The sequence below is a fragment of the Eschrichtius robustus genome, chromosome 10 (assembly GCF_028021215.1).
Source record: "Eschrichtius robustus isolate mEscRob2 chromosome 10, mEscRob2.pri, whole genome shotgun sequence".
Taxonomy (NCBI): domain Eukaryota; kingdom Metazoa; phylum Chordata; class Mammalia; order Artiodactyla; family Eschrichtiidae; genus Eschrichtius; species Eschrichtius robustus.
The window spans coordinates 44356648-44383916 of record NC_090833.1 but is presented as its reverse complement, the minus strand read 5'-3'; the positions used below and the strand labels follow the sequence as shown (position 1 = coordinate 44383916).

At 43.4% G+C, this 27269-nt stretch overlaps 1 protein-coding gene across 2 annotated transcripts in view; it reads left to right on the top strand.

Moving 5' to 3' along the window:
• The first annotated feature begins 1294 nt into the window (after positions 1 to 1294).
• The window catches only part of PCSK5 (proprotein convertase subtilisin/kexin type 5), a 451875-nt gene continuing 425900 nt past the window's right edge, over positions 1295 to 27269 (top strand). Inside the window, exon 1 of one of the 2 annotated variants that reach the window (XM_068551986.1) lies at positions 1295 to 1992. In XM_068551986.1, the coding sequence (XP_068408087.1) occupies positions 1801 to 1992 (192 nt within the window). In that variant the 5' untranslated portion in view covers positions 1295 to 1800. The remainder of the gene's footprint in view (positions 1993 to 27269) is intronic. The other variant, XM_068551985.1, reaches the window with a different exon arrangement.

The window sequence follows — 27269 nt, the reverse complement described above, 5'->3', positions numbered from 1 at the left end:
TGTAAAATGTCATAAAATGATAATTTTATGAACTTAACTATGAATTTTATAAAATTTACATGTTTTGTGTCTGCAGCTATGGTTCAGCTGAGAGGATAAGGGAGGAAAGTAAAGCCCTAGGCAGATAAAAGAATCATTACCCAAAGCTATAGGTGTGATGGGTTAATTACCCTCAAATACATTTAACCAATGCCTAGGAAGAAAGAGAATGGGGGATGGGAAAAGGAGAGGGAAAAGGGGGGCCCGGGTTAGGGACAGAGTGAATACTTTTAAGGTCAATTGAATTATTTCATAAGGGGTACATTTTCTATTCACAAGAAGTCGTCCTGTGCCAGAAAAGGCGGGGAGGTGGTTCAGCAGAAGCGGGTTAATCCGTGCTCACTCCTGCCTGCTGCAGTCACAGCGCAAGATACAGCAATGAAGGCGGCGCAGTCACACATTTATTTCATTCGAAATTCCTCTGTGGTCCTTTTTCTATCAAAGTCTCTCACTGTTACAGGGCCGTGCTTGAAAAAGTTGCAAAACTTCTCCCTTGGTGGAGAAAAAGAAGCCCTCATCAGACTCAGTGGAACGAATGAATGAAGTTATTTCCTTGGCCCCAACAACTCCATCCACTTTCATACCGAATATACACAGGAACATCTTTCCCCAGTTGCGCGACTGGAATTTTACTCTTCCGTGGCGTTGCCTAGTATTGGAAGCACGGATTTCGAAAGTCAGCAGGCAGCAGACTCGGCTTTGGAACCGCCGTGGCTGGCTTTTGCGAGAGTCGATGCGCCTTACGGTCCTGTGTGGTAGCTTCTCCCGGGAGCAGAATGTGTAAAATAAACAGTTGCTGAAAAGCGTGAAGAATTAACGAAGTGAAAATCTCGGGTTATTTGTTCGGCAATTGACACGCAAGTGACCTCCTTAAATACCTCGTTGTTTGAGGAGGTTCAGAGCTAGGATGAATGAATCTTCGGGGCACTTGACTAGAACCAGCTTGTAAATCTCTTTAGTCTTTCGGGAAGTGGCGGTAAATTAATACAAATCCAGGAGGGAGGGGAGAGAAGGGGGTAAAACCTCCACACCGGGGCTCTCTTCCCAGCCCTTTGGAAAGACTCGCTTTTGCTGCCCAGGACCCTGGAGGCTACAGCCTGAAGAACCCGGCGGCGCTAGGACCTGGTTGGCGCCTGGCCGTGGCCGCTTTCGGGCGGGCGGAGGAGGGAGAGGAGGAGGGGGATGTGGGAAAGGAGGGGTGTCGAGCGGGGCGGGGGGAGTCATTTATGCAGAGCGGGTGCTGCTGCCATTGCCACTTACACTCCCGGCGCGCCGCTCGGAGCCGGAGGGAGCGCGGGGAGAGAGCTAGCGAGCGCTCGGAACCTGGGCCAGCAGAGGGGGCGCCCCGCCGCTGCCTGCACCGCCGCCTCCGCCGCGCTCGGGGGCCCCGGGAGGAGCGAGGGCGAGTCGGAGAGTCCGGGAGCCGAGCCCGGCGAGACCCAGCAGCGGGAGGGCGCCCGCCGCCCGCCCCACTCAGCCGCCTCCTGCGCCCGAGCCGGGGAGCGCCGGCCGACCGCCCCGCGGGCCGGAGAGCTGGGAGCACAGGTCCCCGGAGCCCCAGGGATGGTCTAGGAGTCGGCGCGAGGCTCGCTGCTCTGCTCCCTGCCGGGGCTCGCCGCCTCCTGCCGATCGCCCAGGGCTGCGAGCCGCGGCGGCCGGGGGCTGCGAGCCGGGGCGGCCCAGGCCGGAGAAGTTAGTTGTGCGCGCAGCTTAGTGCGCGGAGCAAGCGAGCGAGCGAAGGAGCAGCGAAGAGCCGGGGCCATGGGCTGGGGGAGCCGCTGCTGCTGCCCGGGACGGCTGGACTTGCTGTGCGTGCTGGCGCTGCTCGGGGGCTGCCTGCTCCCCGTGTGCCGGACGCGCGTCTACACCAACCACTGGGCAGTCAAAATCGCCGGCGGCTTCTCGGAGGCCAACCGCATAGCCAGCAAGTACGGATTCATCAACCTAGGACAGGTAACCGCTGGCTGCTCGGGCTCTCGGCCCTGAAGCTGAGAGGGCAGGGGTGGGGGCTGGGGGGAGTCGCGCTGGTCCCCTCCTCGTCAATCCCCCTCCCCCTCTTCCAGATGTGCTCTTGCAGCTGTCGCCCTAACTCTTGAGCGATGCTCTCGCTCTCTCACACACACGCACACACACGCGCACACACACACACACACACACACTCATTCGCTCCCTAAAGTTGCTGGGGTTTGTGTTTTGTTTGCTTGTTTCTTGCAAGTCACGAGGCATAGGTAGGGTCTCTAGAAGAATCGCGAATGTACCTACCCTCCTGGTGGTTTCAGACCCGACCGGAACTTTTGCAGTGGAAAGTCGGGGACCAGTGGGCTCTTTGGGGGGTAGAGGGTAAGCGCGCCCCTGGTGCCGGCTCCCTGTGGTTTCTGAGAGCTGGTGTAAGGGGGAGGCGGGGAAGGGAAAGCCTTTCCTGCTCGGACCTGAATTTAGTCCAGAAAGAAGTTTCCTCTTCTAGGGGGGAGAGAACCGCTGGGACTGGAGCTAGACTGGAGAAGGGAGAGAAGAGGGCACCGGACCCGGCGTGAGCAGAGGTTTGAGGGGAGACCTCCCGGCTTCTTCGCCTCTCGAGCTGGATCCGCGTGGGGCTCCCAACTGGGGAGTCGGAGCGGGAGGTGGGAGAACTTCCGAGACCGCTGACGGGGCTCTGCTTTGGAAAACGGCGACTCTGCCCTCGCGGAGGCTCGGTGGGGCGAGAGTTTGGCAGGCAGCGGGGCGCGCGGCTTTTGTGGGGTGCCGCTCGCGGGCTTTGGGCAGAGCTGCCCGGCTGGGGGACCGTGAATTGAGTGGTGTATTGGAAGCGCAACAGATTTGGAGATACCTGCATACGGTCTTGGCTTCCACGCTCTCTTTCCTGCAAGAAATGGGGTGACAAAGGCTGTATACGCGGGTCCCAGAAAGTGCACCCCCATCCTTACACCCCTCCCACTCGCTTCTCCCGGCCTGGCCCGAGGAGCGGGCCCTGGCCTGACCCTAGTGAGACTTTGCTGGGGTAGGGAGGCGAGGGTGATGGGGGCGCCCTCACAGCAGACGCGCTTGTGGGACTGCTCCGGCTGCACGCGCCCTGCCTGCCCTGCCAGGATGAGGAGAGAGGACGGTGCCGGCTGGGGCCACTGGAGCAGGAGAGCACAGACGGTTTCTGATGCTGTCGAGCTCCATGTCCAGGAACACAAGTGCTCTAGCACGGGGACTCTCGGCTGCCTGGGGACGCGGCACCCAGAGCAGGCAGAGCTGCTGTTGCCGCATCTAGAAAGAGCACTGGGGGCATCGGAGGAGCGGGGGCGCGAGGTCTTGCTGCTCTTTGCGGGTCCAGAGGGAGGGCATGTTGCGGAGAAGCCAACCTTGTGCAGGGCTGAGACCAGGGCAAGGGGCGTCATCTGTGTCTCCCGTCCCCGAGACCAACACACACCAGGAAGGAAGGAAGGGACAGCCAGCCAGATTTTCTTGCCTGAGTGCCTATCATCTTCAGGAGAGTTTCATTCTAATGGCTTGGTAGGGTTCTACCTGCTTCTTTTTTTCTCTGGAAGAAAACATTGAGTCTGTTCAAGTCTTTTTACACGAGCTTGAAGTTGGGTGCTGCACGTGACTGGAGAATGTAACAGGGAAGGCTAACAATAAAAGTAGTCATGTTAATAATCTTTCCAGATGCATCACTCAGGTTCAGTTAACGTTGAGCATCTCTCATAAAACAGGCATATTTGGAAGAATAGTTCTTGACCATACACTTATTTCATAATCCACAAAACGACCGTTTTTGATGGATATTACTTCACATACAGCAACAGGGAACCTAATACTATGGAGAAGTTGACCTGCACAGGGTCACCCAGCTAGACAGTGGTAAGGGCATGATTCAGACCTAGGACTGTCTGGTCCAGGCCTACTCATGCTTGTGAGGATGGGGGGAAGGAGGAAGTAAGTAAAATCCCCATTTCCCTGAATTCTGATTTAGTGGCTCAGTAGACTGGAAGCAAACATCCAGTCTTAATTCACAGATACTTAGTTCAAGCCGACCTGGACTTCTTGAACCTGAGAAGCTTCAGGAATTACGAAAGCAGAAAGATCTGTATCAAAATAAACTCATCAAATAGAACTTAGACAGTTCGGAACCTGGCAGAGTGGGGGAGAAGAAATTGTCACAGAACCCACTTGTGAAGAAGCAAACATTGCAGTATCCTGCAACCTGGCCTGACTTTTTACAAAGGGCCTTCTAGTGAAGATCCACGGATTTTCATTTAAAAAGTAATACTAAGAAAGTTTACATACAAATAACACCAAACATGATTTATTGTGGTTTTTACAATGCCGGTGAGGAAACTGAGTGCTTACGGAGGTGACAGAGAACCCGTTGAACTCATGCCCTAACCAGAGTAAAAAGATCAGCTATTCTTACAGTGTAAAGCATTTCCTCTGTAGATCAAAGGAGCATAACCTAAGCTAAGTCTTGCAGGTGGTAAATTGAGTTCACACATGCAATATCACTGCACGGTAAGAGCCATCCTTTTGTTATTCTTTCTTTCCATCAGTAAACCAGCTGTGGCTCAGTTGAGGGCAGTAATTTATTTGCAAATGTCTCTGGAATGCTCTCCTGTTTTTACCCTTTTGGGCTTGGGGGGGGTCCCACCTTATATGTCACAGATTGGAACTGAGACCTGTTATTGTTTCTAAAGTCATTTAATATCCTGGTAGTATTTTTTTTTAAATTTTATTTATTTATTTATATTTATTTTTGGCTGTGTTGGGTCTTCGTTTCTGTGCGAGGGCTTTCTCTAGGCGTGGCAAGCGGGAGCCACTCTTCATCGCGGTGCGCGGGCCTCTCACTATCGCGGCCTCTCTTCTTGCGGGGCACAGGCTCCAGATGCGCAGGCTCAGTAGTTGTGGCTCACGGGCCCAGTTGCTCCGCGGCATGTGGGATCTTCCCAGACCAGGGCTCGAACCCGTGTCCCCTGCATTGGCAGGCAGATTCTCAACCACTGCGCCACCAGGGAAGCCCCCTGGTAGTATTTTTGATATCTTTCTGTATAATATTTTAGGTGAATAAGATAGTCACTTTCCACCACAGTAAAGGTACGGTTTTGACTGTCTATTCAGAGTTTCAGTATCATGTTTTGTATAGCACCTTAGCATTTAAAAGCCACCAGAGGTAAAATTTCTGGCCAGGAGATTTCTACAGAAAAGAATAGGCATGCCTCTCATGTTCACGAAAGATAGGATATGGAGAGTAACACAAGAGCAAGTAAGCAAACAACAGGCAGAAAGGACATACTTGACTTCCTGGAAGGGAATAATAATGAAGGTTTTCTTGTCTTTGGTTATAGAGATAGCGCTTGTTTTGGTAGGTTTTCACATAATGTTTATATTTTGTGAATGGTTATGCCTCGAAATTCTGAAATTCTAGAAAGCCCTTCCTTTCTTCCCTTACAAGCCCTGACTCCAAACCCTCTTAATATTTAGTTCGACCTCTGTACCCCGGGTGGCTGAGGGTAGGTACGTCTGCCGGTTGGCCTGCACAGGGATGGAAGAACAGGCCTAGTTCTTCCTTCCTAATCGTGTGCTCTGACCCTTTGAACTAGCGGTATAGTGGTTAGAGGATAGAAAAGACGTAAAGGAATAAGACCTGACATAATGTTAATTGTGAACCTTTGTTTGGAGAAAATCTACAAACCAGTAGGAATTAACTTCTGGTTATTTGAACCCAGGGAGAAGGTCCTCTGTAAAGGTTGTTTGCAGTATGCAACAGCTGTATTTATCCTTCCGTGAGGTGCTTAGAATCCTTGATTCCAAACTGAGATCACCAGGAGCAAAAACCCCTCCCCAAACCTTGTAACTTATCTTGAGCAAGATTCCAGAAAGATAAAGCCAGCTGCCAGCAATACTGGGGAAAATGTTTTACCTGGTGTTGCCATTGAGCACATAGACTTGGAAGCTCTGCAGATGCCACTTGCAAGGTCCAGGAAAGCAGGAGAGTCACTGAACTTAATGGAGCCCCTGTTCCTTCATCTGTAAAAGGATAAATCTCTAGATAATAGAGGGAGTCGATTCTGTGTTGCCCAGCATATAGTTAAGCTTGCCGTGGAAGGTTTCTTGAATCTGAATCTGAAATAAGTGAGATTCAGACTTTATTTAGATATGGAGAATGGAAGACATTTTTATAATGGAAGATGCAACTCATTGAAGATCAGGAAAATACATTTTTGATGACCAAGTCAAAAGAGCTAAATCAGAGCTTTGTAGACAGGGAAACTGGCTTTCCTCTTCAACTAACAATTTAAAATAGTTTAAAAATAGTTTTCCGTTGGGTTCTGAACAATTCTGGCTGATTTCCCACGGTAATGCTCCCCTCCCTGGTTGACCTTTGCTGTAGTCCATTAAATAGTATAGGATAAGCTCAATGGAGATGGGAGAAAGGGGCAAAAAATACCTGAAGACTGAATATTTTATAAAGCATCTTGCCTTGGTATATTGTAATAGATCATATTTGGATTCATATTTCATTTAATTCTGAATGTGGTTTACCTGAGGAAGGTTAGAAGAAGCATTTTCCAAATCAGCAGGAAGAGACGCTTTAGCAGGAAGAACCTTGCTCAGCAATGCCCTGAAGGCCTCCCACTCTGCTGGTTGGTTTTGACCCGTGAGTAATGTGGGATGCTTGAAGTGCTGGTAAACAGTGGAGAGTGAGTTCTGGGTGCTCATGGATGGCATTAGAAATAGGGGATGGGGCTAGTCTGGTAGGTTGTGTGGGAGTGGACTGTCCTCCCCTAGTTATATCCTTAGGCATTTATAAATGGATGTGGAATTCCCAGGTTGATCCTTGTGTGATGCATCTGCCTTTGCACCAGGCAGGAACCTCAGCTCTGACCTCCATGCCCAAGAACTTCAGCTTTGACCTCTGCTAGCCACTCTCACATGCGTAGTTCTTATGAGTGGGGGAACCATTCATGAGAAAAAGCAGTTCAGAGTGCTTGGCCTTATGATGGTGGGTCTGTTGCTTTAACCTCATGGACTAGGAATGGCTTGTATGTGGCCATTGGGATTTTCGGGGTCTGTTTGAAATGAAACACTGCATTTTTGTGAGCCCCAAGGCAGCTGAATTTGCCTTACTGCTATCTTTCATGAGTTTATATCCAGAGGTCCTAACTGTAAAGGTCAGCCAGAGAAGCAGGGTAGTGTGCTGGGAAAATGTCCAGCAATGTCTGACTCTTTGGTTAAGGGAGGGAGTCCTGACCCAGAAACATCCCCTGGGCAGGGAGGGGAATTTGTGTTGTCGGTTCAAGTTATGTGAAGCAGTGTCTGGGTTTTCCCCAAGGCTAAAGTATCTCCCGGCATCCCTCTGGCTTCGGACTTTATCACTTGGCTAATTCAGGTTGGATTAAATGACAAAGAAGCTGACTTTGTCTTCATGGGTGGTAAAAATGAATGCTTATACACACGCATGCATGCTATAAGATACATACGTATGTATCTGTGAATTTCTATTTTTATCAAAGTTAAATTTGTACATAGTTTAAAGTGAAATTACTCATGCAACGTTCCCACTAGTTCAACAGATTACATCTCTCCATCTAAGTGTACCAAGAAGGAACAATCCATGCCAATAAACTCTTCAGTTTGGGTTAACCCTGGGAGGAAAAAGAGACCAGAAAGAAAACCAGACTGAGTCAGAGGTTTGAGTGAAACTTCAAACCTTTTATTTATTTACCAACCTGACCCTCAGTGCCTGATTTTTCACGTTGGGGACCTTAACACCTGCTCCATCCACCTCACAGGCTTGCTGTGTTATCAAGTGCCCTAATAATGAACATGAATGTATAAATAAAACAAGGCATAGGAAGCATTATATGATCTATAAGGACTCCACGGAGATGCAAAGGCTGCTCAAAGGAAAAATAAGAGAATGCCAGGGTTCCTGGGGGTTTCTATAGTGGAGCACTGGTGATTTTCCGGTTTCTGGTGATTGCCCCTGGGGATCTGGTGGAAGCAGAAAGGGGGAGGAATCAGGGTGGCATCTGATTCTCCCATTAGAGGGTAGGGAAAGCCACACTTTTCCCTTGAGAGCCTTGGAGAGCAGTGTAGGGCTGGGACATCTGACCAGAACATCAACCAGCTAAGGTTCCCCATCTCCTGGTTGGACAGCTTTGATTTATAAGGCATATGCAACATGGAGGTCACATGATTTTTTTTTTTTAACAGAGAGAATCAAAACATAGTCTTTTAAATTTGACTCAAATGTGAGCTATGTATAAAGAGTAGTGGAGAATAAAACCGAAATACAGAGAGGCCCATAAAGAATACAGATGGGACTCTTGAGTACAAGTGTCAAAAACCTAACTCATACTGCTTAAATAGAACTGATAAGCAGATAAGGAAACAGGGAATCTGTTGGTGTAAACAGATCCACGTGCCTTTATGTGCAGTTCTGAAAGCAGAAGCTGAACCTTTTTGCAACCAAACCTTATCTGATCTGTACTTTCTTCATGGCAAAAACCTATCCTGACCTAAACTGACATTAATTAGGGCATTAATTTGTTTGGTTGCAAAAATCTGTTACTGAGTTTGATTATGAGGATGTTGTCCTTGATCCAGATAGAGGTCTGTATAATACACTCCAGCATGTGCCCCATTGTACTTTTCTTATCTGAAGAATTACGAATTTCCGAAACACATCTAGATTCAAGAGTTTCAGAAAAGCGATTGTAGGACTGTCCAGCTGAAAAGCCAGAGGTAGTGCTAATGTCAGTTATTTATCTGTTTCCTGTGTTAGCTTCATTTTCAGTCAGGCCCTTTCCACAGGCAGTAAAGCTCTTCTGATTCTTAGTACCTCTCTTACCCAGTATTGACATTAACCCCTGAAAGAGATTCCAGTTCTTCCTGCTTGGGTCATATCTCCACTTGCAGGCCAATCACTTTTTTCCGGGGGTGGTGGTTGTGTTTTGGTGAGTCAGCTTGGGTCACATGTCCAGCCTTGAAGTGAGGGGGATGTTGACCTTGGATGGGCAACCCGCCAAATGGGGAGAGACAGTTCCCTAAAAGAAAAGAGGATGCTACTACTAGAATAAGGGAAAGGAGATATAGGACAAGAAAAAAAAAATCTACTGCAAATCAGATTATATAAGGCCTTAAATGACTAGGCTATGGAGTTTCAACATTATCAAGGAAGATAAAGAATTATATTGAAGGTCCCAGAGAAGGAGGCAACAACCTATTGATTCAACACACATGAGAGTCCACCGTGTAATCCATAAGACAGTCTCTGCTCCCAAGGACCTAGGACATTTTTTATTTTTTAATAAATTTATTTATTTATTTATTTTTGTCTGAGTTGGGTCTTTGTTGCTGGGCACCGGCTTTCTCTAGTTGCAGCAAGTGGGAGCTACTCTTCGTTGTGGTGCGCGGGCTTCTCATTGAGGTGGCTTCTCTTGTTGCGGAGCACAGGCTCTAGGCACACGGGCTTCAGTAGTTGAGGCTCATGGGCCCTAGGGCACAGGCTCAGTAGTTGTGGCATGCAGGCTCAGTAGTTGTGGCTCACGGGCTCTAGAGCACAGGCTCAGTAGTTGTGGCGCACGGGCTTAGTTGCTCTGCGGCATGTGGGATCTTCCCGGACCAGGGCTCGAACCCATGTCCCCTGCATTGGCAGGCGGATTCTTAACTGCTGCGCCACCAGGGAAGCCCATGGACCTAGGACATTTTTATCCATAACTACTGCTAAGCAAGACAAGTACCAGTGGAGCCACAGGTAGTGCGGCATGGTTCAGTCCTGCCTGGGAGGAGTTCTCTGGTAGCCTTGTGCATAATGACCTGGAAGAGGCAGAGAGCCTATTGTGTTGGGAAAAGTTATTGTTAACAAACACAAAACCTGCGACAATGGAAAGAGAATAGATTGAGAAGCTCTCATACAGGTGGATTCAACATGGCTTGGTAACCAAATGCAAGTGGAGGTTGAGGAGAAGGGAGAAGGTGAAGAGAGTAAAGTTTATAGCCTGGGGACCCGGAGAATGGGGACTTGTCTGTAGAATGAGAGCAGTCTGCTGGGAACAACATGGTAGGATCAGCCTTAGTGTTGTTGGCAGGTAGAGAGTCATGCAGATGCAAATGTCCAGTAGGAAGAAGAGAATTTAGGGCAGGAAGGAAGTGAAGACTGGCATTCACCACCTCAATATAAGTGAAACTGTGGAAGGGCATAGGATGCTAAGATGTGAAGCACAAAGAGAGAGGAGGGCTGGGAATACAACCTGAAGGAATGTCTCCATGGAGAAGGCAAGGGGTAAAGGGAGTAGATGAAGGGGGCGGGGAGGCCCTGAAGACACAGAGTCAGAGAGCCACAGAGGGTCGCACTACAGAGAAGTGCTGTAGAGAGAATCTAGGAGGTGAGAACTGAAACATGGCTTAAAGAATTGGGGACAAGGGGGTTACCCGTGCTCTTAGCACCAATGCTTGATTGAACAGTGAGGGGGAGTTTCATTGCACATCTGCCTGCCCACCTACATTATCTCCCTTCATCTCATCAGTGTCCTTGGGTATTTAGGATCATAGGTCTAGAACCAAAAGGGTTTGAATCCTAATACTGCCACTTCCTAGCCGGGGTACCCTAGGCAAGCATCTTAAGCTCTCTGTGCCTAAGTTTCTTTATGTGTGAAAAAGATCTAATAGTATTTCCCTCATAGGGTTGTTGTGAGGATTAGTTGAAAGTAGTTAGAATGGTGCCTGGCACATACTGCATACTCAATAAATGTCAGTTATTATGTCTTGTTTTTTTTTTCGACCAAGTTATGCTCCGTTTCTATATACTGTTTTCACTTAACGTTGTATTATGAGCCTTTTCCAATGTTACTAAATAATTTTAGGCAAATTTTAATGGCTGCATAATCGAAGGTGCCATACTATCTTGTAATTAGTGTGACCATAATCATATTTTGCCAGGGACAGCACTGGTTTTTGCCTACGGTAAATCAATTCACCTCCATTAAGTATTTTTTATATCCCTTTCACTTTCAGACATGTCTGAGATTGGCAGAGAAATGATATGGTCACCCTGATTGAATGTGTATTTGTGTGTGTGTTTGTGTGTGAGTGTGTAATTGCATATCTGTTCTTCCACTAGCTGGGAAAGCAGGGCTGTGCCTCATTCCTATTTGTGTCCCCAGCACCTAGCACAGTGGGTGGCATAGGAGAAGCACAGTGAGAACTTGGGACAGGAAGCACGAAGGGTGCACGTAGAGAGGAATAGGTTTGGAAAGGAAGAGGGACCTTGGTGCCTTGAGCCTAAAGAAGAATGAAGGTGAATGGAGATTTAGGGAGTTCACGTTGGGGAGGAAAGGAAGTGAGCATGTGTGGACAACGGTCTGGATCTCACTATTGGTTCTGAGGTGAAGGTCACCTGCAGAGAGAGGGGGAACTGGGTGAAATTGGTGGCCTGGTGCTCCAGTGCTCCTACCAGAAAATTCTGATAGGAATTAATGGCCAATGCCTAATGAGAAGAGTTGCCAAACAGCAATGGCAATAGCTGCTTGTACATAGTTATTGCTCAGTAAGTAGTGGTTAAGTGAATGAGAAAATGAACCAATCTATATTGTTTTGTGCTTTTGTCACTAATGCTCAGGAACCTGAGATTAGATAAAGACAAAACAGGGAGTTAGAATGTATCAGAGTGAGATAGAAGGGAACAAGAGACTGTGGGAAGCTGGGGGTGATGGAGATGAATGGTTCTCGAACACAAAGGGATACTGTCTTTGAAATGATAGACCACAGTGTCCCGGCTTTGAGAAAGATGGTAGGGCTAAAATAGGACTGGGGAGCCAAAGGAATAAGGCAGGTATAAAGGTTCAAAATAAAAATGGAAAGCCAGTTTGATAAGAGTGGTAGAAGTGGAAAGATGGGAGCCATCCCAGAGGGTAATTTTCTTTGTAAGCTCTAGGTTAGAGCTATTCTGCATGATGATAAGGTCCAAGGTGGGCTGACCAGATAGAGAACAGGTGAAGGCCAGGGGACTGGATGGGATCAAGAAACTGTGAGGCTGTGATATTGGCAGGGTTATCAGTTTGGATAAGGTAAGGATTACAAGTATTTTGTGCTGGTATACCCACTAGGCAGATAAACATGAAGTCTGCCCCATACTTCAATTCTCCTTGGATAAATTTAGGTATTATCTCTACTTTACATATCTGTGCACTATTATTTGCACTGCAGGTCCTGTATCAACTTAAGGGATAAAGATAGATTCATGGGAGATTGCTTCCCAAATGAGCCTTCCCATATTTGATTTAAAAACTGAAGATTGCATTCAGCACTGAATATAGAGGGAAGAGTGTAAACAGAGAATGTGAAGCTAGAAATAATATTTAAGGATGATTTAAAAATGGTATATATGATGTCACATTTTATGTTTGCATCTATCTTAAGTTGTCATGTAGCCTACTTTCCATTATAATAAATAATTATACCTATAATTTATTCACGTCATGCATTCTGCCCTTCACATATTTTTTTTATAGTATAATGAAGCTATGTTCTGAACATGTCTTTTATGTATTCTTAGTCTAACTTTACTGCCTTGTAAGAATATGGATATATTTTTAAATGTGTTTTTTAAATTATTTATAAATTGCTCTCTGAATAATATATCATATTTTTAGGTTGCTGTCTACAATACTAGATTAATCTTGTTTGCATTTATATGTGAATCTGATTGTTAGGTTAGGATTAGCATCACAAAAGAAGCATGAAGTTTCTAGTTGAATCTTCTGTGCATTATCTAAGGGGTTAATTCTGTCCTGGGAAAATTACATTGTGGATACCCTGCCAGCATTGAAACTGGTTAAGATTTATTAAAAGCAAGTCCTTCCCTGCTGCCTTTCCCTGTGTGTGTGTGTGTGTGTGTGTGTACACACACACACATATATATATCATATATATTTGTACTAAGTACTTAGGGCTGATATTTTTGTAATAAGTACTTAAGGTCTGGTATTTTTCTACTCTGAGAAGCTCTTACAGCTGTAAAAATATACCAGTTCTCTCCATATCGATGTTCCCAGGCTTGTACCTTGTTTTCACTAGTTGAAGTTTCTCAACCATAATAAAACTGGGCAGTGCTCATGAGTTTGAATGCAGTGCAGGGAGGGAAGTCAATTTCAGAGCCTTTAATCTTGTAAGCATATATCTGTAACTACAAGTTTAGAAGTTTACTGCTTACTCATCCTGGGCCTATTCTAGTTGCATTTAACTAATTTTTTTTTTTTTCTTTTTCTTTTCTGTGTGTGTGTGTGTGGAACCCATTCATCAATTTCAGAGTTTTTCAAGAGAAAACTAAATTGTAGGCCACTTAAGATTTATGACAGCCTAGCTTCCAGCAAAACCTTTTTTCTTTATTAACCTTGGGGCATCTTTCCATTTGGTTAGTGCTCATGAGCCAATTTACCAAATGCTGCATTCTTTGACTCATCATAGGATGATGTCATTGCTTCTGGGCTAGTTGGGCAATGCTGAGAACCAGTAAACAAAACTCAAGGCTGGAAACAGGTGACTTGAATTCTCCTCTAGGTCCTGCCCTGCCACTAATTTGCCACATACTTATGAACTGGTGATAGTTTTCTGTCTTAAAGGATTAGTTTTACTCATTGTTTTATTTTAAAAATAGTTATTGAAGGACACCATCAAGAAAGTCAAAAGACAACCCACAGAATGGGAGAAAATATTTGCAAATCACATCTGATGAGAGGCTTGTATCCAGAATATGTAAAGAACTCCTACACTCAATAATAAAAAGACAAATAACCCAATTAAAAATGGGCACAAAGGATCTGAATAGACATGTCTCCAAAGAAGATATACAGATGGCCAATAAGCACATGAAAAGTTGCTCAACGTCATTAGTCATTAGGGAAATGCAAATCAAAACCACAATGAGATACTAATTCACATCATATTCATTTAGATTGCTATAATCAGAAAGACAGATAATCACAAGTGTAGACAAGAATGTGGAGAAATTGGAACCCTCATACACTATCAGTGGAAATGCAAAGTGGTGCAACCACTGTTGGAAAACAGTCTGGCAGTTCCTCAAAACATTAAACAAACATAGAGTTACACGACCCAGCAGCTCCACACCTAAGTATACAGTCAAGGGAAATGAAACATTTGTTCACACAAAAACTTGCAGACAAAAGTTGGTGGCAGCATTATTCATAGGAGCCAGAAAATGGAAACAACCCAAATGTGTATCAACTGATGAATGGATGAACGAAATATAGTGTATCCTTACGATGGAATATTGTTCTGCAATAAAAATGAATGAAGTACTGATACAGGCTACAACATGGATGAACCTTGAAAACACTTCACTGGCTGAGTGAAAGGAACCAGTCACAAAAGGTCATGCATGTATGATTCTGTTTATATGAAATGTCCAGAGTAGACAAATCTACAGAGACAGAAAGTAGATTAGTGGTTGCCTAGGGCTGAAAGGATTGGGGGGTGGGGAGATGGGGAGACTACTTATGGGTATGGGGTTTCTTTCAGGGGTGATGAAAATGTTCTAAAATTGGTTGTGATTTTTGCACAACTGTGTAACTATACTAAAAACATTTGAATAGTATACTTTAAATAAATATATGGTATGTGAACTTTATCTCAATGAAGCTGCTAAAAAATAGTTCTTGAGTACCTGTTGTTTGTCAGCCATTCTGTTAGACCCAGTCCTACTGTATCTGTCTTTAATAAGGTATCCGCTCACATGGAGCTTATAGTGAGAGGCGCCAACCTATGAGGCAGTCATGAAGTGAATAAAATAATTTCAAATTACGATAAGTTGCTATTGGAAAGCAAAATACATTAGTAGAGTATAAAGTGCCTGAGGGTGGGAGGACTCCTTCAGATAGGCTGGTTAGGGAAGCTCACTGAGGAGGGAACACTTGAGCAGAGATCTGAATAAGAAGGAGCCGACCACATGGAGGTCTGGGGTGGGGTGAGTTCCCTGCAGAGGAGACGGCTGGTGCAAAGGCCCCAGGGGAACAGAAACCGGTGGGTGTAGATGAAGTCTAGTCAACAGGGAAGAAGTGGTTGAGCTTGAGATTGAAGAGGGTGATCTTAAAGCTTAATTTTGATGATGCCATTTACCTGTTCAGAAGTCACCAGTAGCCCCCATTTGCCTCCTGTGTTTAAACAAACAGATTTCTTCTCTGGGCTTTTACAGGCCTCTATCTACTAGTCCTGAAATACTTTTTCAAACAACTTTCTTGCTCCGTCCCTTAATAAAGCCAAACTGGACTTCCCATTGTTCCCCAGATACTATACTCAATCCGTTCCTGTTTCTGTGCCAGTCTTTCCACCTGGAATATTCATCTGACCCCTTGCCCTTCTGGAAATTCTCTTCTTAAAGGCACATCTCAAATGTCACCTCCACTATACCTCACTCTGGAAATACAGGTAAAATACAGGTACAATCACTCTGATTTTTCAGTGCTTTGACTCCAATAGTACTTTGCCCGAAATCTCCCCAGGGAATTTAGTAAATTTTTTTTTTTCTTTTGTTCTCCTTGTAAGGGGTTTAATTATTATTCCACAGCATGTAGCATGGTGTTTGGCTGTGTAAAGGTAATCACTGAATATTGGTCAAATCCTAAAGTATATTATAGTCCTGCAGTGTATATAAAATGAGAAACAAATCTGAACATTGGAGAAAAATTACAAAAAATTCTACTACCCAGTCAATAAGGAAGGCTAACAGTGCATAGTATATTCTATAGGAGAGCATGGTAAAAAGGAGTGATCGAGGATTGATGAGTCATGTGTGTATGGATTCTAAAGTCTAGGGCTTCCTGGGAAATAGCCTAATCCTTATCTTTGAATGTTTCAGATCTTGGCATCGTCAGCAGGGTCATTCTTTCTGGCTTTGACTTCGTGAGAATTCTTAGTGGGAGAGTCAGAGTACACAGTGTGACATCGTCCACCCCAAGAGCCAAGTCCCAGATCATCCTAGGACTGCGATGGCTTCTCCAGGGATCCCAGGGAACCCTGGGGGCTCTGCTGGCTATGCTCATCTCCCTGGGGGTGAGAGTGCAAGTCTTGTATCTACTGGAGCAGTGGGAAGAACAGCACAGAGGGGCCCCCCAATGATGGAATTGGTCAGTAGTAAGAGAAGGTTTCGGATCACAGGCTAATTTTACTGTCTGTGTGGAATGCACGGGAGTAGCAAAAATAAGCAGATTTGGTGCACATGACAGGTCCTAAAGCTCTGTATAATATAAGCCGTAGAATCTTGTGATGGCCCATGGCTGACCTACCTGGATCGACCATGGAAGGGCTTACCTGGATTGGCCAATTTGAAGGGCCAAAGTGCTGAAGTTAAATCTGCATGAGAGGAGGAATTACAGGCTCCAGGACAAACAGACATAAATTTAGCCCTGCAGTTTAGTCCTTAAGGAGTGGCTTCAAAGATATCCTTGGAGATAGGAAATAAACTCAGAACAAATAGAAGAACTACCCATTGGGAGTTAACTCCACTTAATTATGAAAGGAATGCCCTCTTGGTTGGGTGACATGGCCAGAAGCTAGTCTCTCAATCGAGATGGGTCTCCCCGTCTGACCTCGTCACTTTGATCAGTTCTAAGCCTCAAATGACCAGTCCCTTCAGGCTCAGGCAGATAGAGGGAAAGGTGAGTTATATTTTCTGGGTCAGATGAAAGGGAGATGGGAAAGCTGAGTATTCTGCTGCTGTATACGATTCTAGAGTAGAGCTATTCTCTTCTCTCCATTGAGGTGGGTCTACTGTAGCTAAGCCCTTTGTTACTTCTTGTTTGGACTATTGCGCCAGTCCTATCCTGTCCCACTGTCTTTCCCTTCAAAACATGCCACGTAAGGCAGTTTAATCTCTTCAAAACCCACTGTGGTCAAAGAGACTTCTTCCTCTTCCTCCTCTTCTCCTCCCACCTCTTCCCACTTGCCCCTCCCCTCCCCCTTCTTGCCCCTCCCCTCCCCCCTCCTTCCCCCCCCACCCCCACCCCGTCTATTCTGAATATCATTCAGCCTAAACATTTTGCCATTCTTTGCACATGCACTGCCATGCCCTACTTTTCTGCCCCTGCTCGTGTTGCTCCCACTGCCTGGACATCCTCCTGTCTAGTTCTCACTCATTCGGCAAAGCCCTTCTCAGACGTCATTTCCTCAAATGAAATTGCCTGTGGCTAAAACCTCTTTTGTTTAAACTCTGGTACTTTATGGTACCTGGAAGAGTGTGCTCTGCCATTCAGATGCCCTCGGAAAAATATTCTGAAATGGATAAATGGCTGTGAATACATGGAGGCCGGGAGGGAATAGAGACGGCAGCGTCATTAATACTGTCCCCTGAATATTTTCAGTTCTTCTCCTCGCCATTTGATAGGATTGTATTTCCCTATTTGGGGTGTAAGTGGGTGTATTTCCTATTTGGTCATGTAACTTCTGTTGGCCAATGAAATGTGAGCAGAAGTGACACACGTCCCCTCCTTAACAGTCAGTGCATGATTTACTGAGCTCCCCATCTGCCCTACTTTGATCTGCCAAGCTCCAGGTGGTGGGTGCTCCATTGGCCCGGGTCCTCGCGGGCCATGATGAACGGCGCTCCCAGCCAATGCACAATGGATGTGTAACATGAGCTAGAAACAAGCTTTTCTTGTTTTCAGTCACTGAGATTCATGGGTTCATTTGTTCCTACTGTGGAACCTTGCCTGTTCCCACTAATACAAAAGTTCAAGAGCTTTCTCCTTAGCCTTGCACACAGTATAGATGGAGATTGGTAATGGAAGAGGGAGAAAGATTATGTGATACTCTAGATAAGAATCCTGTGACTTAATGGGAAGACCTCATGGATCTCCAGTATACATTTTGCGCATTATGCAAGTGATAATTACATGTGTTTAAAAAAATCAGAAGCCAGATATTAGGTATTTACAAATGTGTGTATGGGATTCTGTTGCTTAGAGATTTGCACTTCCTGAAAGAAACCCTGAAGATCCCAGAGCTTAATTGCTCTGAGTTGCTTCTCTCCAGCCTCGCCAGCTCTCCGGAGGAGACTTGTTCCATGAGTTTAGATATACCTGTCCATGACTGGTAAGACTAAAGAAAATTGAGGGTTTGTTTCCTTTTCCAAGAAGACAGAAACTTAGTGTATTACAGTTTGTCTTTTATTTCTTCCCATCAAATGAAAATAACATGTTACCTTTGTACCTCAGTTAATTGTTTAATATCGAACTTGCTTTTTGCTTGCCAATTGCCCTCGTTTGTGCCATTGCTAAGGACCACACTGTACTCTCAGATTATGACACCCACTGCTGCAGAATACACTTAAATTTGCCGCCGCATTCCACAGACCATTGTGCCTTAGTTGTTAGTGAACTGGCTTCCCAAACATGTGGGTATCTGTGTGCTTATTGATTTATGTGAGGTGGACACAGTGGGGAACATCTGAGATTTAAAATGTTATGGCCTGAATTTCCAACTCTTGACATGAATCCAAAGCAGCAGATTTTTCTTCTTCGGCAAGACAGAATTGAAGCAACATGCAGTGATTTGGTTCGCCGCTTTGCGAGCTGTTAAAAATCGGAATAATTTAAAATGAGGAGTGTAAGTGCTGCATAATGTGAAAACTATTCTAAAGGTCACATGGCTATGCAGCCTTAGACAAGTTAAGCACCGTGAAACTAGAACTATTTTGAATAAATTTGAAACACTGCATGTGAATGAACATGTGGATTTTTTTTGTTTTTTTTTTTTGCTAAAATATTCTGTTACCAAAGTAGTTGAAATCTTCTTTAGTTCACCCTGAATCTGAAGAGACAAGGTTCTAATGAACCTAGGAGGTCCTGCTCCTACCTTTTAGTCTCTCAGTGATGGAGGCCATTTCTGGCCTTTATTTCTTTCACTTGTGGGTTTTTCTGTGTTTTTTTTTCCTTTGCTATCATCATTCTGTCCTTCAACATTCACTGCAAATATTTTAGACTATCTCCCCTATGCTAAGTACACTACTAAACGCTGGAGATGCAGTGGGGCACAAAAATCTCTACCTTCTTGGAACTTACAAGGGCCCCAGCTTGCTTCAAAACATAACACCCGAAACCCAGTGGCTTAAAATGACAATCGTTATTGCTGTGAGGCTGTGAGTTGAATGTTAGGTTCTTCAGGCAACTGGTGGGTCACCTAGGGCCTGGCTGGTCTGGGATGGCTTCACTCATGTTCTTGTGGTTTCTGCTGGCTGCTGGCTTAGATTATGGGGGTAACTGGTCATGGGTCTCCCATCCTCCAGCAGCCTGGTTTGTGCTTCTTCCCTTAGCGACAAGAAGGCATCCCAGCAACCAGAGAGAGAAATTCTCACGTGCAAGCTCTTTTCAAATTTTTGCTCGTGTCCCATATCCTAACATCCCATGAGTCAAAGCAAGTCACATTACCAAGCCCAGCTTCAAGAAGCAGAGACATCTCTTCCTCCACAGAAGGAGATGCCAAGAATTTTGGCCATATTTTGCAGTCTATCACAGGGAGACTGTTAATAAACAACTGAATAGAAAACAAAAAAGTATGTCAACTGGTGGTAAGTCCTGTGCACAGGAAGCAGGGAAGGCGGGATGTCTGGAAAATTTTTTTCAGTTGTAAACAGGATGGTGAGGGAAGTTTTCATGGAGGAGGTGACATGAGAAAAGATCTGAAGAAGGTGAGGTAAAGAAATGAGCCTTCCAGATATCTGGAGGAGGCACATTCTAGTAGAGGAAGCAGCCAGTGTAAAGGCCCTGAACAGGAGAGAGCCTGATAGATTGAAGGATTGGTAAGAAGATGCTGAGCGAGCAAGTCAGGTAGCAGAGAGGTAATAGGGGTGGGTGGGAGAGGTGAGGGAGACTCAGTAGGTCAGTGCTTGTCACAGTTTTTTTAATTGAAGTATACTTGATTTACAGTGTTTCAGGTGTACAGCAAAGTGATTCAGTTATACATATGTATATTCTTTTTTGGATTCTTTTCCATTATCAGTTATTACAAGGTGTTGAATATAATCCTCCGTCCTATACAGTAGGACCTTGCTGTGTATCTGTTTTATAGCTTCTCACATTTTAATGTGCATAAAGTCACTTGGGGATCCTGTTTAAATGTAGATGCTGATTTAGTTGATCGATGGGGCCAGAGGTTCTGTAGTTTTGACAAGCTCTCGGGCGATACTATTATTGCTGCTGGCCCTGGGACCACACTTTAGTGCAAGTCTGTGTAGCCTGTGCATAGTAAGGACTGGATTTTCTCTGAGGGAAGAGGAAGGCCATTAGACAGTTTTGAGCAGAGATGTGACCTGTTCCCTACTATGTGATAAGAGACGTTAATTGTTGAGAATGTTAACATCCATAAAGTACACCGGGTGGAAATGTTGTGCAGTCTCAGGTGGAGAGGAACATGGTCTCAATTTAGCCTGCTGTGGCTTTAATCATCTGAATGTCCTTTCCTCTACAGGGCCATTTTCTTCTCCTCTGTTGGTGAACATGAGAGAGACCTATCTCTGGACACCCCCTACCCGACCCCGCTCCCATACCAGATTCGTTCTAGGAGGAACTGGCTCTGTTTTATTGCAGTCACTCAGGTCCTGATTACTGGAGCTGTGCTTACTCAGCCTTTTCTATCCCCCAGCCTCAGTGACCCTGACTCAGTGGCCGTCAATCCCTGGCTCACATTCCAGTCACCCGGGAGCCTTTAAAGGTATCTTCAGTGATTCTGATTAATTGACCTTGTGTGGGGTCTGCGCATCCGTTGTCTTAAATATGCAGCCAGAGTTGACAGCATCCACTGTGCTCAGTTCTTCCTCAACACCTGATAGGCTGGCTGTTTCCCCAGCACTCAGAGCCTCTCTCTCCCCAAGGAAGCCGCTCTCCCTCCACTCTGGTCTCAGCCTTCTCTCTTTTCATTAACATCAAAACACAGGAATCATTAGCTCATTTTCAACTCTATTGCGCTTTGATGATTCCAGCCTCAGTACACAGATTTTGCTAAATTACAGTCTATTTTCTTTTGGGCTGGGGGCTGGTCTTTGGATAGCTACACATATATAAGTATTTGTTGATGTTGAAGGTCACAGATTTGTGCTTTTTTATGTAATTTCTATTTAAAGGCCCTGGCCACATAATAAATCTTTAAATGAGCTCCAAGATCTTACTCAGGGGATGGAATACCGGAAGCATGGGCTGAAGATCATTTGGCTCCAGGTTTCATGGTGAAATATCTTCCAATTTGCTTATAGATGTAGTTTCGTACCCCGGCCATGTTGAAATACAATGTCTGTTTACTTTCATCTCATTTCTCATTACTACATTTCACTAGTTATAGTAAGTACACTAGGAATGAATATACATTGTGCATTCTGAAACTCTGGTGGACAGCATAGTTATATTTTTGTATTACACATAAACATTTAAATAAATATGCTACATACTTAAGCATTTCTTTATTTTACAATCCACCAGGCAGCTCAAAATATAGAAATGGGCTGGGGTCTTTCTCAACCTTTGAGAGGTCTTTCTGAAACCCTATGTAACTCCTTAGTAAATTGCTTTTTTTCCCCTTTTAATCCAGTCTGTATGTATATAGGTCTTATTTGAAGGTCTTATTTGTTCTTTAATGCCGTTTTGTTTTCTAATCGGAGTAGGAAATAAAGAAAAATGAAAGGCAGTGCAAAATATTATCTGTAACTTGTGTCACAAATTCGCTGTATCATCATGTACCTGGAATGACTTGTCTATGCATCATTAACTTGTAACAGATTTAAACTAATTATTAACTCAACCAGATGGATTTACTCGAGTGTTATCATAAAGGGCTTTGTGATGGGAGAGTATGATCAAGTTCCATAAAATTTATTGCTTAAATCTTGCTGGATCCAGCATTCCATTAAGGCACTGCCTTGTACGTTATCACATCAGATTTGGTTATTCCTTATTGTTGGAAAGAGAGGGTGTGTATGTGTGTGTTTTAATTAATGGTAATTTGTTCGTTTTGAAAGACAAATGCCACTTCCAACAATCTATGGCTTTGGAGGAGTCCTATAATATTGTCTTCTAAAATGTAAATGGCCCCGTTAGGTAGTGAGACCTGTTGGGTTTCAGGTTTGCTAGCAATTGTACCACCTAGCCCCTCATTATAAAGATGAAGAATCTGAGGCCTCAAAAGAAGAGGTATGGCTAGAGCAATGAACGGGCATTTAGCAGACCTGAGTTCTAGTACCTTCAAGCTCTGATTTTAAAGGTGACTCCTGAGAATTGTCTTACTAATAATATAGAGAAGCTTTTCTAGTCATCTTGATCCTTTATAGGAAGAACATATATATCTTTAGTAAGTATTGCTAATAATTTTTGTATTTATCAGGGCCTGTGTCTCTTTAGGAGATGTATGAGTGGGGAAAATTTATCAAAGGTGTTTGCATATTTAGGTGTGTGGTGTACGAAAAAAATCTCGATTTTGGAGGCAATATTATTTTCCCTACTTCTGTGAAAATCTCATTTTTATACCCTTTTCATTAAACTACCTTGAAACGAAATGTTAGATGTTTTTTCCTGGTTTTGGTACATCAAAAGGTCATTTTTATTGTGGTGGCTGTTTAGTAACGAGGTAAATGATTGATCTAATGACTAAAGCATGAATACCTTGGTTGGTCTCTTGAACCAGAGAGCTCTTTCCTGGGGAAGGTCACAAGGCTTGTTTTGGGAAAGGTGGGTGTAGTGGTCACTTTTGCAAATAGGAATATGACCATATTATAATGGGGGTGCCTTTATCCATGACTGTAACCTAAACTCAGCTTTCCTTGGTGGGTTTATTAAACTGTGTGATGAGGCATAGGAAGTTAGGCAGTAACTAAAGTAACAGTATAGAGACATTTCAGAATATCTACTGCAGTCACTGTAAGAATTCAAATTAATATGATACATTTGAAATGGGAGTAAATGCTTGTAACTGCCCAAACCATTCTCCGCCCTGGGTCTTTATCACTTTAGTTTATTGGGGCTTTAAACCTATTTCACAATTTAGCTACAGAATGTCGCCATATTTGAGCTAAGAGGGAGGAAAACTTGTGAAGCCTTTTTTTCTACTAAATTGCCTGCCTCTATTTGAGCGATACAAATGTAGCAGTCAGGCAATATCCAGTGTTTGGAGTATCAAAATAATTCATGGATTAATTTTTAGTCCTGTGGACACCTCAGATAGAAGATTAATATATATTAAATTCACTTACTATTTCTTCATTTATCCAGATATGAGGTATTTGTCCAGATAAGTATATGTCTTCAGTTACTGCAAAATACTGTAAACATTGCAATGATTCTTTTGGTAAAACACTGTATTTGGTTTATCTTTTATGTCAACAGTAAGTACTTAGGAATGATAGAAGAGAAATACTTATAACTCAGTCTACCTCCTGAGTACATTTTCTTAAACATCACTTCTAACTTTCTATTTTATGGATACAGACATTTACTTGGTAGGCATAATGGTTATTTAAACTCTCTTTTTGGGTTATTTGACATATATTTAAGATCAGGCAAGCTGCTGAGATAAAAAGGTCAATGGACTTTTTATGTTAAGAAAAAAAAATTTAAAACTTCAGACAAGCTCAGGAATTGTTGAGATAAAGGTATTAATCCTACAGTTAATCATGTTGGAGTTGAAACTTTAATAAGAGTTGAAAATATGACTCTAAGCACAAATTATGATATTTTTAAAAGTCTATTTAGGATTTGTATCAAATAGTGAAACTAGCGCTGAGCTTAGTGTCAGAAAAATCTTGTTTCTATTACTAGCTCATAGTATAAAGTTGGGTAAATTGCTGAATTTAGCTGGGCTTCAGTTTTATTATTTGGAAAATTAGGGTAATAATTCTTCACTTATTTCACAGTATTCATTCATTCATTTATTCATTCTATAAATGCTTATTGGGTAGCCACTCTGTGCCAGGCACTGTGGTGGGTGCAGCCAATATACCAATATTTTAAAACTTAGAAAATAAACAGCTTGATCAGATGGAGAGGAACTGGAGAAGGTCAGAGAAGATTTTTTCTGAAGAAGTGATATTTGAGTTAAGATCTAAAAGAGGAGAAGGAATTAGGCAATGGGAGATTGGAAAAAAAGGAATGCCAAGACAAATGGATCAGCAAGTGAAAAGGTCCTGAGGCTAGAAAGGAGGCCAGTGGGGTTGGATTGAGTGAAGGGGAGAGATGTTAGAAGATGACAATAGAAAGGTAAATAGGAGCCAGATCTGGTAGCCCTTCTTGGGCCAAATTAACCATATTTTATTTTTTTAATTAATTAATTTATTTATGGCTGTGTTGGGTCTTCGTTTCTGCGCGAGGGCTTTCTCTAGTTGCGGCAAGCGGGGGCCACTCTTCATCGCGGTGCGCGGGCCTCTCACTATCGCGGCCTCTCTTGTTGCGGGGCACAGGCTCCAGACGCGCAGGCTCAGTAGTTGTGGCTCACGGGCCCAGTTGCTCCGCGGCATATGGGATCTTCCCAGACCAGGGCGCGAACCCGCGTCCCCTGCATTGGCAGGCAGATTCTCAACCACTGCGCCACCAGGGAAGCCCCCGTATTTTATTTTATTATAAAAGTAACAGGAAGTAAATGGCCAGTTTTATAAAGGGGTATACCATTATCTTAATTACTCATAAAAAACAGTGTAAGGGAAAGCACTTTAAAGGTGGAAATCAATATTGCTGTTACCTAGGATAAAACAAGACAAAAACATGTGGCCTGATGAGTTATTGATCCTGTTTACAAAATTGTAAAATTCTTAAAGTGGGCAATGGTGCTAAAACATGCAGATCATCCAAAACACTGGCATTAGTTTTACACGTGTTTTGGGCCAAGTGTATGCATGGAGGTGAGGGGCGACAGATCTACCTTGGTGGTGTTTTGCTTAAACTGATGTTCAGATGTTGTTGCCTGTGAGTATTCATCCACAGAAGAACTGAATGTCAGCTGGGAACTGGCATCAGATTAAATATCTGCCTCTAGATGATTGAAAGATTAGATAGTCCATTTGTGCAGAATTACGAATGTATAGCCCTTGGATATCATGGACAGATAGTATCAATAAAGCAGGACTCCAAGAGGAGACATTGATAATTTAATGCAAATAAAGCCTTGTTTTATAAATTGAGCATATCTGCTGGTATAATTATGATGATATTTGGGACTACTTTATTCATCTTCCCTGTGCTTGATGACCTCTCATTCAGATGGATGAAAATAACATTTTTCTACTAAGGCATCTGTTGAAATATCAAAACGTTTTACTTGAAAAGAGGAAGAAAAACATGTTCTGATCTTTACGGCTTGAGGTATTTATTGAAAATTTAGAAATCATTATTCATCCTTTACATGGAAAGAAAAAGCTAAGAAGATACAGTCCACATAAAGTAGAATATGGCAGGACCCAATGGTTATTGGGAGACGACTTTTGATTTTTAATAGTTGCAATTATTAGTATGTATATCACCTGTGAAACTTTAGTTCTGAAACTTTACTCACTTGGTTATGGAATGAACTGATCTATCACAGATAACTACACCTCTCTTAGTACTGTGAACATTATTAATGTTTTTAATTATCTCCTAGAATTGAGTTTGCATATAATTCTACTTGAAATCCAATTTCATTTTAAATACAGATTGAGCTCAGAGCGTTTTAAAAGGGTAAAGCCTGTAATTAAAACCCTTTCTTACTATGTAGATTGTATGGGCATATGGCGGGGTAGGTTTGTACTTCATCTTGACTGCATGGGTGGAGATGGATGGCAATGTGCTTGCGTCCTTTTTTGGATGTTTTTTTCATCAGCCATTCATGATAGCCACTTCCTCATCTCTTGAACTTAGAGTTTGCTGAGCAGGGAAATGACTGGATTCTGATTCACGTTGGGGTGGAGCACATGAATGTGCATTTCTGCTAACCTCCCGATGAGATGGTGCCAGTACTGCTGGTCTGATGCCTCTAATCCTGGTGCCACGCTTCAAGAACTACCGACTTATATAGATTTTTACTTACTTTCAAGGCAGTTATATTAGGTGTAGAGTTAACAGCACTTAGGAGACTGAGCCATTTATGCTTTCTCATCTTTGTTTCAAAATTACCAGCCATATTTTCAGAGTTTACAGTAGCTTCAAATGACTCCATCATTTAGCATAATCAGTCATAGTTTGTTGTGACTAAGGTGGTCACGTTCCTGGAAAGCAGGTCTGTACTAAAAAATGTTGCAAGACTTCATTCCTTTGATAAAAGGAAAGCTTTACATATTGTGAATGGTTCTCAGGGTTGCTGTTTGCACTGTGTAATTCCAAATGTTGAAGTGGTTGCTGTGGATTTAGGGAAGCTCCTTAATCAAATAAAGCCAATTTGATAATATATTTTAATCCAAACAGCTTTTTAAACTTTTTGCTTTTCCATTTGCATCACCTTTCCAACTAACTCACTTTGATGACGGGGCTTTCCCCTATGGACATTTTTTTGGGATCAGGTTTATTTGAGGTATTATTTGCATACAGTAACATTCCCTGTATATTTCTGTAGGTTCTGATGAATGCATATAGTCATGTAAACACCTCCATAATACAGATACAGAGCAATTCTGTCACCTCAGAAAAACTCCCTAGTGCTCCTTTGTAATCAGCCTCTTGCTTCACCGCCAATTCTTGGCAACTGCTAATGTATTTTCTGGTCTACTTGCCTCTTCCAGAATGTCGTATTAGTGGAATATGCATTTATATATAACATTTTGAACCTGGTTTCTTTCCCTTGTTACAATGCATTTGAGATTCATCCCTAATTAATCAATCAATAATGTGTTCCTTTCAATTGATGAGTGGTATTCCATTGTATGGATTCACCGGGTTGTTTATTCATTCACCAGTTGTAGGCCAGTGGGTTGTTTCCAGTTTTTGGTGATTATGACTAAAGCCACTATAAACATTCATGTACAAGTTTTTGTATGAACACAAGTTCTTATTTTTCTTGGAGAAAATATTTAGGAGTGGGATTTCTGGGTCATATAGTAAATGGATGTTTAATTTTGTAGGAAACTGCCAAACTGTTGTCCAGGTATTCCCAACAACACTGTATGACCTTCCATTTACCTACATCCTCACCATCACTTGGTGTTGCTGTTTTTTTTTTTTTCTTCTTTTATTTGATCTATTCTAATAGTTGTGTATCTGTGATAACTTTAATACAAATGACCAATAGCT